The sequence below is a fragment of the Ranitomeya variabilis genome, chromosome 6, assembly GCF_051348905.1.
Source record: "Ranitomeya variabilis isolate aRanVar5 chromosome 6, aRanVar5.hap1, whole genome shotgun sequence".
In the NCBI taxonomy this organism is placed as follows: domain Eukaryota; kingdom Metazoa; phylum Chordata; class Amphibia; order Anura; family Dendrobatidae; genus Ranitomeya; species Ranitomeya variabilis.
The window spans coordinates 403,682,886-403,698,261 of NC_135237.1; the positions used below are offsets into that span (position 1 = coordinate 403,682,886).

At 39.7% G+C, this 15,376-nt stretch overlaps 1 protein-coding gene across 6 annotated transcripts in view; it reads left to right on the top strand.

The window, feature by feature from the left end:
- PIEZO2 (piezo type mechanosensitive ion channel component 2) overlaps positions 1-15,376 on the top strand; it is a 737,984-nt gene that overhangs the window by 580,042 nt on the left and 142,566 nt on the right. For all 6 annotated transcript variants that reach the window (XM_077270184.1, XM_077270188.1, XM_077270185.1 and 3 more), the window contains exons 25-29: positions 3,436-3,601; positions 3,896-4,139; positions 10,452-10,548; positions 12,829-12,988; positions 14,837-14,926. In XM_077270184.1, coding sequence (XP_077126299.1) covers positions 3,436-3,601; positions 3,896-4,139; positions 10,452-10,548; positions 12,829-12,988; positions 14,837-14,926 — 757 coding nt within the window. The remainder of the gene's footprint in view (positions 1-3,435; positions 3,602-3,895; positions 4,140-10,451; positions 10,549-12,828; positions 12,989-14,836; positions 14,927-15,376) is intronic.

The following is a 15,376-nucleotide window of genomic DNA, read 5'->3' on the forward strand; positions in this document are numbered from 1 at the left end:
AGGTACATCAGGTGCTCTGCAAACGCAACATAACACCCACAGACAATTCTATCAAAGTCTGAATTCCAAAATGGCGCTCCTTCTCTTCCGAGCTCTGCCGTGTGCCCAAACAGTGGTTTACCCCCACATATGGGGTACCAGCATACTCAGGACAAATTGGAGAACAAATATTGGCGTCCAATTTCTCTTGTTACCCTTGTGAAAATAAAAACTTGGGGGCTAAAAAATCTTTTTTGTGGAAAAAAAAAATATTTTCTATTTTCACTACTCTGCATTATAAACTTCTGTGAAGCACCTGGGCATTCAAAGTTCTCACCACATATCTAGATAAGTTCCTTGGGGGGTCTAGTTTCCAAAATGGGGTCACTTGTGGGGGGTTTCTACTGTATAGGTACATCAGTGGCTCTACAAACGCAACATAACGCCCGCAGACCATTCTATCAAAAGCCTGCATTCCAAAATGGCGCTCCTTCCCTTCCGAGCTCTGCCGTGCGCCCAAACAGTGGTTTACCCCCACATATTGGGTACCAGCATACTCAGGACAAATTGCACAACAACTTTTGGGGTCCAATTTCTCTTGTTACCCTTGTGAAAATAAAAATTTGGGGGCTAAAAAATCTTTTTTGTGGGAAAAAAATATATTTTTTATTTTCACTACTCTGCATTATATACTTCTGTGAAGCACTTGGGCATTCAAAGTTCTCACCACATATCTAGATAAGTTCCTTGGGGGTCTATTTTCCAAAATGGGGTCACTTGTTGGGGGTTTCTACTGTTTAGGTACATTAGGGGTCTGCAAACGCAACATAACGCCCGCAGACAATTCTATCAAAGTCTGCATTCCAAAACGGCGCTCCTTCCCTTCCAAGCTCAGCCATGCGCCCAAACAGTGGTTTACCCCCACATATGGGGCACCAGCATACTCAGGACAAATTGGACAACAACTTTTGGGGTCCAATTTCTCTTGTTACCCTTGTGAAAATAAAAATTTGGGGGCTAAAATATCTTTTTTGTTAAAAAAAAAATATTTTTTATTTTCACGACTCTGCATTATAAACTTCTGTGATGCACTTGGGCATTCAAAGTTCTCACTACACATCTAGATAAGTTCCATGGGGGGTCTAGTTTCCAAAATGGGGTCACTTTTGGGGGGTTTCTACTGTTTAGGCACATCAGGGGCTCTCCAAACACGACATGGCGTCCGATCTCAATTCCAGTCAATTTTGCATTGAAAAGTCAAATGGCACTCCTTTGCTTCCAAGCTCAGCCATGCGCCCAAACTGGTTTACCCCCACATGTGGGGTGTCGGCGTACTCAGGACAAATTGTACAACAACTTATGGGGTCCATTTTCTCCTGTTACCCTTGGTAAAATAAAAATTTGGAGGCAAAAAGATCATTTTTGTAGAAAAAATTTGATTTTTTTATTTTCACGGCTCTACGTTATAAACTTCTGTGAAGCACCTGGGGGTTTAAAGTGCTCACCACACATCTAGATAAGTTCCATAAGGGGTCTAGTTTCCAAAATGGTGTCATTTGTTGGGGGTTTCCACTGTTTAGGCACAACAGGGGCTCTCCAAACGTGACATGGCGTCCGATCTCAATTCCAGCCAATTCTACATTGAAAAAGTAAAACGACACTCCTTCTCTTCCAAGCTCTGCGGTGTGCCCAAACAGTGGTTTACCCCCACATATGGGGTATCGACGTACTCAGGAGAAATTGCACAACAACTTTTGTGGTCTAATTTCTCCTGTTACCCTTGTGAAAATAAAAAATTGGGGGCAAAAAGATCATTTTTGTAGAAAAAATGCGATTTTTTATTTTCACGGCTCTACGTTATAAACTTCTGTGAAGCACTTGGGGGTTCAAAGTGCTCACCACACATCTATATAAGTTCCTTAAGGGGTCTAGTTTCCAAAATGGTATCAATTGTGGGGGGTTTCCACTGTTTAGGCACATCAGGGGCTCTCCAAACGCGACATGGCATCCGATCTCAATTCCAGCCAATTCTGCATTCAAAAAGTCAAACGGTGCTCCTTCACTTCCAAGCTCTGCGGTGCGCCCAAACAGTGGTTTACCTCCACATATGGGGTATCGACGTACTCAGGAGAAATTGCACAACAACTTTTGTGGTCGAATTTCTCCTGTTACCCTTTTGAAAATAAGAATTTGTGGGCGAAAAAATCATTTTTGTGAAAACAAATGCGATTTTTTATTTTCACGGCTCTACGTTATAAACTTCTGTGAAGCACTTGGGGGTTCAAAGTGCTCACCACACATCTAGATAAGTTCCTTAAGGGGTCTAGTTTCCAAAATGGTGTCACTTGTGGGGGGTTTCCACTGTTTAGGCACATCAGGGGCTCTCCAAACGCGACATGGCGTCCGATCTCAATTCCAGCCAATTCTGCATTGAAACAGTCAAACGGCACTCCTTCTCTTCCAAGCTCTGCGGTGCACCCAAACAGTGGTTTACCTCCACATATGGGGTATCGGCGTACTCAGGAGAAATTGCACAACAAAATTTGTGGTTAAATTTCTGTCTTTACACTTGTGAAAATTAAAAAAATGGTTCTGAAGTAAAATGTTTGCAAAAAAAAGTTAAATGTTCATTTTTTTCTTCCACATTGTTTCAGTTCCTGTGAAGTACGTAAAGGGTTAATAAACTTCTTGAATGTGGTTTTCAGCAGCTTGAGGGGTGCAGTTTTTAGAATGGTGTCACACTTGGTTATTTTCTATCATATAGACCCTTCAAAATGACTTCAAAGGTGATGTGGTCCCTAAAAAAACCATGGTGTTGTAAAAATGAGAAATTGCTGGTCAACTTTTAACCCTTATAACTCCCTAACAAAAAAAAATCTTGTTTCCAAAATTGTGCTGATGTAAAGTAGACATATGGGAAATGTTATTTATTAACTATTTTTCATGACATATCTCTCTGATTTAAGGGCATAAAAATACAAAGTTTGAAAATTGCAAAATTTTAAAAATTTTCGCCATATTTCCATTTTTTTCATAAATAATCGCAAGTAATATCGAAGAAATGTTACCACTAACTTGAAGTACAATATGTCACAAAAAAACAGTCTCAGAATCAGCGGGATCCGATAAAGCGTTCCAGAGTTATAACCTCTTAAAGTGACAGTGGTCAGAATTGTAAAAATTGGCTCGGTCATTAAGTACCAAATTGGCTCTGTCACTAAGGGGTTAATAAATTATTACAGTGGGCAGTTTCCAGCATATTTAGAAATTCATTGTATTTACCAGTATCTTAATAAGATTCCGCTTTCACACTCATGAAGATTTAATTTGACTTTTAGTCACTTTTCTTATTTTATTTCTAAATATTACAATTGTTCTGGTTATTGAAATGTAAGTATTAATATATTAGTAATATATGTTATCTCTTTGTTTTCCATTTTTCCATTTATCTTTCAGATGACTTCATGCTATTGCTTTGTGCATCTTTTCAAAAGCAAGTGTTTGATGATGAAAATAAGGCAGCAGTACGGATCATGGCAGGGGATAATGTGGAAATATGTATGAATCTTGAGGCAGCATCATTTAGTCAGCACAATCCAGTCCCTGACTTTATACACTGCAGGTATGCTCACAGTGCCCAGTACATGCAGTATCTACCAGGCTATACACATGTCATAGTGCTTAGCTCTCCACAAAACTAGTAGAGTCTGCATTGTACATCTATCATTTATAAGTCAGAAACTTTTGTGTTCAATGTAAATTAGAAAGCTAACGGACAATGAAAAAATGTATAGCAACGATGATGATATTTTAGTTTAAGTGGTTGGAAGCCTAGTTTACTTTTTTCTTATGATATGATGATGCACTGAACTATAATAATTTTCAATGAACATCCATGTTTAACATTGTTTTACAGGTCTTATCTGGATATGTGCAAAGTAATTATATTCAGTTACCTCTTCTGGTTTGTCCTCACCATTATATTCATTACGGGAACAACAAGAATCAGTATATTCTGCATGGGCTATTTGGTGGCCTGCTTCTACTTTCTACTATTTGGGGGAGACCTGCTGTTAAAGCCTATACGAAGTATCTTACGCTACTGGGATTGGTTGATAGCATACAATGTTTTTGTTATAACCATGAAAAACATATTGTCAGTAAGTATTTCCATGTTTTAAATTATATCAGTTTTATTGATGCATTAGCGAAAACATTGCAATAAGATAATATTTTTCAGTGTGGTTTTAGATTACACGAACATTACTTATACAACCCCTGGCAAAAATTATGGAATCACCGGCCTTGGAGGATGTTCATTCAGTTTTTTAATTTTGTAGAAAAAAAGCAGATCACAGACATGGCACAAAACTAAAGTGATTTCAAATGGCAACTTTCTGGCTTTAAGAAACACTAAAAGAAATCAGGAAAAAAAGTGTGGTAGTCAGTAATGGTTACTTTTTTTAACCAAGCATAGGGGAAAAATTATGGAATCAGTCAACTCTGAGGAAAAAATTACGGAATCATGAAAAACAAACAAAAAAACACTCCAACACATCACTAGTATTTTGTTGCACGACCTCTGGCTTTTATAGCAGCTTGCAGTCTCTGAGGCATGGACTTAATGAGTGTCAAACAGTACTCTTCATCAATCTGGCTCCAACTTTCTCTGATTGCTGTTGCCAGATCAGCTTTGTAGGTTGGAGCCTTGTCATGGACCATTTTCTTCAACTTCCACCAAAGATTTTCAATTGGATTGAGATCCAGACTATTTGCAGGCCATGACATTGACCTTATGTGTCTTTATTGAAGATGTAATGACAGCCATCTCCCCAGTGCCTTTACCTGACATGCAGCCCCATATCATCAATGACTGTGGAAATTTGCATGTTCTCTTCAGGCAGTCATCTTTATAAATCTCGTTGGAACGGCACCAAACAAAAGTTCCAGCATCATCTCCTTGCCCAATGCAGATTTGCGATTAATCACGAAATATGACTTTCATCCAGTCATCCACAGTCCACGATTGCTTTTCCTTAGCCTGTTGTAACCTTGTTTTTTTCTGTTTAGGTGTTAATGATGGCTTTTGTTTAGCTTTTCTGTATGTAAATCCCATTTCCTTTAGGCGGTTTCTTACAGTTCGGTCACAGACGTTGACTCCAGTTTCCACCCATTCGTTCCTCATTTGTTTTGTTGTGCATTTCCTATTTTGGAGACATATTGCTTTAAGTTTTCGGTCTTGAAGCTTTGATGTCTTCCTTGGTCTACCAGTATGTTTGCCTTTAACAACCTTCCCATGTTGTTTGTATTTGGTCCAGATTTTAGACACAGCTGACTGTGAACAACCAACATCTTTTGCAACATTGCATGATGATTTACCCTTTTTTTAAGAGTTTGATAATCCTCTCCTATGTTTCAATTGACATCTCTCGTGTTGGAGCCATAATTCATGTCAGTCCACTTAGTGCAACTACTCTCCAAGGTGTAATCACTCCTTTTTAGATGCAGACTAACGAGCAGATCTAATTTGATGCAGGTGTTATTTTTGGGTATGAAAATTTACAGAGTGATTCCATAATTTTTTCCTTAGAATTGAGTGATTCCATAATTTTTTCCCTATGATTGGTTAAACAAGTAACCATTACTGACTACCACATTTTTTGTTCTTGATTTCTTTCAGTGTTTCTTAAAGCCAGAAAATGACTTTAGTTTTGTGCCATGTCTGTGATCTGCTTTTTTCCTACAAAATTAAACAACCGAATAAACATCCTCCAAGGCCGGTGATTCCATAATTTTTGCCAGGGGTTGTAAATGAACATTGGTTATAAAAAGCCTAGTATGCACCTATGTTAAAATTTCAGGTTTTTGTCATGTAAAAAAATTACAGTATACTAAGAAGAATAACTTCTGAGCGCCTTAGACTTTTACTATTTCCCATTATCTGTACAAATCCATTGAGAAACAAACTGAAATCATTTTAAGGAAGAAAATAAAATAAACAAAACTGAAATAACGAGGTTGCATAAGTGTGAATACCCTCTTATAATTGGGGATTTGGTTGTGTTCAGAATTAGCAAATCATATTAAATTGTACTCAGTTCACAGATGCCATCATTTGCAGTGATTTTGATTAACTCCATGTGAAGTTTAGCTGTACCGGTTGTGTATCACATGTCACAAAAATCTCCTGTGTTCTTCATGGCAAGATGTAAGCCTTTTCTTACAAAGAAAAACATCCAAGCCCGGTTATGTTTCCACACAATTTACATTAAGTCCTTCAAAAGCATGTGAGAAAAAGTGTTATGGTCTATCAAGTGAAACTTTTTTCCATAGTTCCAAAAAAGTATGTTTGATGTAAAGCCAGCACTTTGCATCATCAAAAGAACAACATACCCACAGTAAAGTATGGCGGAGGCAGCATTATGCTTTGTAGCTGTTTTTTGGCAGCTGGAATTGAGGCTTTAGTCAAGGTAAAAATAATTATAAATAGTTCTAAATATCGCTAAATTTTGCAACAAAAAGTTTCTGCTAAAAAGCTGAAGATGAAGGGGAATTTTTAATTTAAAGGGAACCTGTCACCCCCAAAATTGAGGGTGAGCTAAGCCCACCGGCATCAGGGGCTTATCTACAGCATTCTGTAATGCTGTAGATAAGCCCCCGATGTATCCTAAAAGATGAGAAAAAGAGGTTATATTATACTCACCTGGGCGGGCTCTCCGATCCGGTGGGCGTCATGGTCCGGTCCGGAGCCTCCCATCTTCATAGGATGACGTCCTCTTCTGGTCTTAACGCTGCGGCTTTGGCGCAGGCGTACTTTGTCTGCCCTGTTGAGGGCAGAGCAAAGTACTGCAGTGCGCAGGCGCCAGGCCTCTCTGACATTTCCCGCAACATGAAGACCAGAAGAGAATGTCATCTGATGAAGATGGGAGGTGCCGGACCGGACCGCGACACCCATCGGACCGGACCGCGACACCCATCGGACCGGACCGGGACCAGGACCTCCCCTGGGTGAGTATAATCTAACCTCTTTATCTTATATCTTTTAGGATACATCGGGGGCTTATCTACAGCATTCAAGAATGCTGTAGATAAGCCCCTGATGCTGGTGGGCTTAGCTCACCCTCGATTTTGGAGGTGACAGGTTCCCTTTAAGTATGACAACGACCCTAAGCATACCTCCAAGTCAAGAAAAGAATGGCTTTGCCAGCAGAAGAACAATGGCGCAGCCAAAGCCCATACCTGAATCCAAAAAATCGGTGCGCGAATTGTAGTGGGCTGTACACAGGAGATGTCCTCACAATATGAAAGATTTGGAGCATTACTGCAAAGAAGAGTGGGTAAAGATTGCCAATTCTAGCCATGCAGATAGACTCCTACCTAAAAAGATTGAATTCTATCGCAAACTGGAACAGTACTTCAACAAAGTATTAGTTTAGGGGTGTGCATATTTATGCAAATACTGGGTGACATTAGCGTCATGGCCATGGTCGGGTAGGGGTTCCTGACCTTTGAAGTATTGGTACGTCACGGCGATTGTGCTCGGCACAGGAGCTGTGCCACCACAATCGCCGCCCGGAGCTCGATTTAAGTGACAGCTGAGACACGGCTATCACTGTCAGGAGCAGTGCCCGCACCTCCCCCAGCTGTTTAACTCCCTAAATGCTGCAATCAATATTGATTGAAGCATTTGGGAGGCTAGGAGAGGTAGTGGTCTCCCTCTCCCTTCGGATGTCGTTGCCCTCGCAACGTCATAGCAAGGGCTCGATCGCTGTCATGGTAACCCATGGTTATCATGACGACCTCCGAGCCTGCCAGTGATGGTGGCCAGCTTAGACCATGCCATGAGCACAGTATAATGTATTGCAATACATGGTACTCAGGAGAAATCATACAACAGATTTTGGGGTCCATTTTCCCCCTTTACAATTCTGAATGGGAAAAATTGGGGGCTAAGGCAACAATTTTTCTGGAAATGTATTTGTTCATTTTCACCGCTCAATATTATAAAATTCTGTGAAGGACCAGTGCTTTCAAAGTGCTCCCCACACATCTAGATGAATTCCTTGAGGTGTATAGTTTCCAAAACGGGGTAACTTGTGGAAGGTTTCTACTGCTATATATTCCAGACAGTTTTGTGCTCAAATGTCAATAGTGCTTTTTCCCTTCCAAGCCCTTCCTTGCGCCCAGACATTAGTTTTCCATCAGATACAGGATATTGGCATACTCAGCAGAAATTGCACAACAAATTGTATGGTCTGATTTCTCCTGCTACCCCTTTTGGAAATGGAAAAAGTTTAGGGCTAAAGCAACATTTTTGTGGGAATTTTTTTTTTCATTTTCACAGCTCAACGTTGTAAAATTCTGTGAAGCACCTGCGGGTTCAAGGTGCTCAGCGCACCTCACCATATCTAGGGCTAAAGTAATATTTTTGTGGGAAAAGTAACATTTTCATTTTTTCCTTCCACGTTGCTTTAATTCCAGTGAAGCCTTTAAAGGGTTAATAAACTTCTTGACTGTGGTTTTGAGCACTTTGAGGAGTGCAGTTTTAAAATGGTGTTATTTTGGGATATTTTCTGTCATATATGCACCACAAAGTCACTTCAAATGGGATGTGGTACTTAAAAAAATTGTTTTTGTAAATTTGTGTAGAAAAATTAGAAATTGCTGATAAACGTTTAACCCTTCTAACTTTCTTAAAAAAAAAGTGTTACATTAATGATGCTGATGTGAAGTAGACATGTGATAAATGTTATTTACTAACTATTTAGCGGGATATAAGTATCTGGTTTAAAGACATAAAAATTAGAAGTTTGAAAATTGCTAATTTTTTTATTTTTTGGTCAGATTTTCATAAAATAACGCTAATCATATCAAATTAAAATATACCACTGACATGAAGTGCAACGTGTGATTGAAAAAAACTGTCTCAGAATCACTGGAAGATGTTGAATAATCCCAATGTTATTGCCTCATAAAGTGACACTGATCAGAATTATAAAAATTGGCCTGGTCCGGAAGGTGAAAACAAGCTGGAGGGAGGGGGGATTAAACGTGAAAAAAGATCTGAAATTATTCTCCTTGGTATGCTTTCTTTTACATGATTCAAACCTGCCATTTTAACAAGGGTGAGTAGAGTTTTCACAATCTACAGTATGTAGTCATTTTATGATTAAAGTGACTAGCCTAGGTACAGGCAATTCTAATTAGCACTTCAGTTCTTCCTCCCAATCAGTGTTCACAAGTTGCTGAACTGTAGATCATGCGTGGATTTAAGGCTTCTTGAGTGTGGCAATATTGGCCGAATGTGCAGTGCTTTTTTCTATTTGTTGCCTGTACTGTGGCTTACAGTGAAACTGTCAGCAGGATTTTGCTAAGTAAACATCAGACATTGTCATGTTGCCGTTGTTATACTGATTAAAATGATACCTGGGGTGAAGGAATCCATTGTGTGGTTCTTGTGTATCAGTGTTAGAATTTTTCAGGTAAAGATGTGCACGTGCTTCAGAGGGGCCTGTAGGCAGAGTCTTATCTTCCTGCTCTAAGCCAGAGAAGCCAAGGAGTCTGCACACAGGCCACCCCGAAGCACAAGCATGTTCCTCATCAAAGAGACAGACTGTTTGTGTTTTGGGGTGGTCTGTGGGTAGGTCTCTGCCAGGTTTTTCTGGGTTAGGGCAGGAAGATAAGATTCTGCCTACAGTGATGCCCCGGAGCACGAGCATCTCATTGGGTGAAAACGTCTAACACTGATTACACAAGAACCACAAGACAGATTTCTTTACCCCAGGTATCATTTTAATCAGTATAACAGTGGCAACCTGACAGTCTGTAGTTTACTTAGAAAAATCCTGCTGACAGGTTCACTTTAAAACCTCCTGTTGTGTTTGAATGTAACTATCAAGTTAAAAATGATTAGGCATTTTTTGCACATCATCCCTTGTCTGATCTCTGTTAAAGAAGCACTCCCATCATAGTTTTTTCCTCTTAATATATTGCAGTCATCATATTATATAGCACTGTGTACTTATAATTGCTCGTTTTGACTTTCTACCCAGCTAAACATTTTCGTTTCCGTTATATTTATGACATCATGAGATTGAGAACAGACTAGCTGAATCCTTCTAAGCTCTATGCAGAAACGGCAGGTTAATTTTCCCTGCATGAGTCATAATTTACTGCAAAAGTCCTTTTGGAAGGAGAAGCTTGGTCAGGTGTTGAAGAGAGGTATGATTTTTGCAGGGAAAATAAATTTCCTGTGTCTACATAGATCAGAGAAAAGAAAATAATTTACTGGGTAGAAAGGCAAAATTAGCAATTATAAGTACACAGTGCCACGTATGATGATTACAATATATTAAGAAGCTAAAAACTTTGAAGGTAGTGCTTCTTTAAGAGAAGAATTCAATTAGTTTTTACATATTCACACAGTTTGTATGATATTAATCTACACCTATAAAATGTGTTTTATCTTACAGATAGGGGCATGTGGCTACATAGACTCACTAATTGAAAACTGTTGCTGGCTAATTCAGGCGCTCAGCCTGGCTTGCACGGTAAAAGGGTATGATATCCGTAAGTGATTACATTTAATATTAACACAATTTGTTAACTTAATTCAATGCATTATTATCTTTAAAGTGGAAAATGAAGTTGTAATATATTGAATGTGAGACATGCATTAATTTTAATGAGTTGTTGTTAACCACCTAACACCGTGGCTATTTCCCTTTTTTTTTTTACTCTATTTAATAGGACTCGTAAGGGACTTGAGGCTGTGGTCGTCTAATTACTTGTGCTATACATAGCAGTGCGCACTGCTATCTATAGTGAAAATTATGATCTATGAACGCTGGGCATGGGCTGGCTTTCAAAGGAGGATTGTCATGACATACACAGGGGTCTTTAACAGACCTTCGACTGTCATGGCAACCCATCACGTCACAGGAGCTCCGATGCACTTGTGAAATGACGCTCCACTCTCGCTCCCAGAAATTGACAGCGGCATTCAACAGGTTAACAACCGCGGGCGGATACCGGCTCTGCCCGCTGCTGTTAAATGCACATGGGGATGATGTTAAATACACCTGATGATGATTTACATCACAAGTCGTGTCCCCTGCCTTTAATGCGGCCTTGCACGCCGTGCCAGCATCTTTCCCAGTAGATGATAGCTAATTTAATCAGCCTTCATCTGCTGGGAAAGACTTGGGCTCAGCGTGCGAGACCGCATGAAAAGCAGGGACACGACAAATGATGTAAATGTACATCATATGTTGTGAAGGGTTTAAAGGCGTATGTTAGAAATACCATACTTCTTTAAAACCCTATCTGATAGTGGTAGGATGTGTGATAACTTACCTGTCAATATATATATATTTTTTTGTCTGTTGTGGCCCTGCATGTGTAATACTAAAACCTAACAGGGAATATGGCACCAGGGTTTTGCTACCTAGTCTGAGAGCAGCATGATGTAGGGTTGGAGACCCTGATTCCAGTGATGTGTCACTTACTGGGCTTTTTGCTGTATTTTTATAAACTGCTGTATTAACAGGAGATTATCATTATTATTTTGAATAAATAAATCTGCCATATAGTCCAACCACTCTTCCACCAATGATTGAGACCATGAGTAAGCCTCCTCACTGAAACGCTTTGGTTTAGTGTGCTCCACGAGATTACTCAGTTGCCCTGTTTTCTATGTTGTAAATAAATGTGAAGTTTTATACTTATCCTGCTGGAGAAACTTCTTTGTTTACTTCCACCAATGATTGGTGTCAATCGGTGGGTGGGGCTGTGTGGAGCTCAGCTTTCTGATAATTGGTAGATCTGCAGCAGATAAAACAGTTTTTAATAATAAAAAAAAACTTCTACATTAGTGATTTTTCATCGCTCAAAAAATTTTTATTATTTTTTCATTAGTGTACTGGACCTGTTTTTCATACACGTTGTGAGGCTTTTGGTACCTCCTTATTTTTCTGTTTATTTTGTCTTCCCTCCTCAGAAACTGATTTATTAAGCACTTTACAATGAATTAGTCAGTTTCAGTTACTTTTTTACTGCTGCTACTTTTTACCACTTTTCCCTCTCCTTGATTACCCTACCTTCTCTTCAACTTTCCTCCCTCTCTCTTTTTATATATGTCTCACAAGCCTAATCCTCATACATGTGTGCTGTCAATGCCTAAAATTGGCGAGACTTATATTGTAATTCTTGCATCTGGGAGGCTTGGACTGGCCCGCAGGGGGACAGGTGAATCCCCCGTGGGCCCCTGTGCAGGAGTAAGCCACTCACACCACAACATGAGCAGCTGTTGGCCCAATTCATTGGATTTACTACGTACAGGCAAAAGCAGCATCTCATCATTCACGCAACAAACGTCCTAGTTTATGATTATACAGAAGCAGGGGTAAATTTGTGAAAGATGTAATGTAGTATTTTCATGTAGCTGAACAGTGGGCCCTCAGTCAATGCTACTGATGGGGATCCTTGCCACCCCAAGCCAACACTTAATATGGGGGATTGAATTGCCCACAACCAGCTTTTCTGTGTGGACTCTTTTTAATACTTGATCAAAATTCATATTAATTGTGATTTTGTAATGTATATCTATCACAAAGAGTGTATTTTTTATCTGAAGTAATTTAGTCCAATACATGTGTTCTTGGTGGTATGTTAGCTGTCTGTATGTTTTTACAGCGAGGGAGGAAACTACTCTACCTAAAGCGAAACCATGACTGCATGGGTTAAAATTCATTCTTCTTGCGTAATAGTCTGTAAAAATATGAAAGAAATTACAAATATGTATATAGAATTACTTATATGGGATTTTTTTCCTTTTATTTGCTCCATTAGCAACTGACCATAAAACCTGTCAGTTACCAAGTGGTGAAGCTGGCATCATCTGGGACAGTATATGTTTTGCCTTCCTCTTATTGCAAAGAAGAGTGTTCATGAGCTATTACTTCCTACATGTAGTTGCTGATATCAAATCTTCCCAAATTCTTGCTTCAAGGTATGTGATAGATCATAAAAAATGTAACTTGAGTAGTTTTACACAACGTTTTGGGGAAGGAAACCAATAAATGCATTTGTCAGTACACAGTACACAAATGGTAAATGATTAGGAATGGAAGAGTTGTTATGGTGATAGTATTTTGTGCCGTACATTGCATGTGGCACATGGGTAGATTTTCTGACTAAAAACAGTAAAGATTGATGATATAACAAGTTGATCGATGTTGGTTTTGCTCTATTTACAATCATCTACTCTGTATGTGACTGAACGATTTGTAATGCCATGGTTCGTTCACATACAGTTTCATTATTGTCGGCTGAAAATTTCTGTTTGCATGGGGTAATTGTAATGTCTTCCATTAGATGTGATTGATGAAAATGTGTGCATAGACAAATTTTTGTCCTGTTTTTATACGTAGTTTCTGTAGAAGGGCCTTTAGATTTCCTGAAGGTTGTTGTCACGGGGATTCCGCAACAGAGAGGTCCAGAAGATCGTGGTGTCTGGTTACATAAACTCCTGCACTGATTAGAACTGCTTCACAATTCTATTAAATATTGCAGGTTTTCCTTGCTCTATCATTGTAAAGGCTAATCAGTTCAGTTGATCTCCTGCAGCCCTCCATCCTGGATTGTCTCAGCTGTTCTGTGTTGGCCATTCTTTTCTGGTATATGTGCTCGCCACTGGCACTTGGGAGTTGCCAGTGATAGTTTACCACTACCTGGTTTGGAGTTGAAGGAGAGATTTCAGTGTTTGGAGTTGTCGGTTGGAGAGTTTTTCAGGCGATTGCTGTTTGGAGATGGTTTGCTTGTTTATCCTTATCCACTCCCATATGATTTATTCCTTCCTATTCCTCCCCTACTTCCCACTTTTTGTGAGTGTAATTGTATAATTGTAGTTTTCTTTTATCCCTGTCTGTTAACCCCTGTCAGTCTGGTTAGTGTTTTCCAATACACTTTTGCCTCACACCTCCCTGGGTGGGGGCGGGAACAGATAAGGGTTAAGATAGAAGCATAGCAAGGTACGAGACCCTGACATCACCACCATCCAGAGCACTTGGAGGCAGGTACAGGAATAGCCAAGGGAGCCCCTAGTTTGAGGGATTGGGTAGGTGCCCCCACAATCCCTTGTCACTGCATGATAGTGTCACGGTTCCACCCCTCAGTTTGTCTGGGATGCAGTTACTGACAGCTCGGCCGTCCAATCCGGTACAGGGGCGTGCTGAAGCTGTCAGTACTTTGATGGACAGCATTGCCATCCAATCTGCTACAGGGGCATGCAGAGCTGTCAGTGTGTTGATTTGACAGCTTGACTATCAAATCTGTGACTGGGAGATGTCGGCTGTCTCCAGGTGTTCACTATCCCAGGTGATTACCATGCCTACTTACAGTAATTGAGCAGCTTCTCCCAGACCACTGCCAGATGTACATTCAGCCTGTGAGGTTTGTGTTTTCCTGTGCCTTGAGTTCTATATGCCTGATCTGTTGCCTGACCTTGGACTTCGTTCTGACCATCCGCCTGTTTAACTCCTTCAGCTCTGATCCGTTATCCTCCCAGTACTCTGACCTCGGAAGGTTACCTGACTACGCTTTTGTCTCTTCCTTCTGTTTATGACGTACCTTCCTGGCTTCTTACCTTGGACTCCTTGACTCTTCTGACTCATGACTTGACCGTGAGAAGTGACTAGTGTCACAGATAGTTGTGGCATCAAAATGGGTAAACTACCCAGTGCCATTTTTTAGGAGAAACAACCTGATACAGGAGATTGGATCCACAAGAAATAGTATTAATCACAGCAAATTTCATGGAAAAGTGCAAACTCTTTAACTTTCCTTTATCTCTCTTCAGAGGGGCGGAACTTTTTCAGGCAACTATTGTCAAAGCTGTAAAGGCAAGACTTGAAGAGGAAAAAAAATCTATGGATCAACTGAAAAGACAGTATGTGGATATATATCTTTTTTAGTTTATGAAATAGCATTTAAATAAATTAATTCTCAAACAAAAAGTCAGAAGATTACATTATGTGAATAAAAAGTCAGAATTCTGATTTATAACAAAGTTAAATTAGGAATTTTCTGTTAAGAATTAAAATACTCATGTACATTCTCAGAATACTCCAAGATCTTACTTTTTATTACAGAATTGTAACCCCTTCACAACATGTGACACTACATGTCTGATCCTCCATGTATGGAGTGAGCCAGGTGCTAAGCTTACAGCATAGTGAGGAGATGCTGGCTGTATACACAGCCAATATTTTCTTGTAACATTAGCATTCAGAGTGAGCTTTGATCGTTGCTGTTTAACTGTATAAATGCCACTGCCATTCTTTGATAGCTACATTTAAATAGTGCAATCACCGGTACGCATGCCCTAGTCCCATTAGAT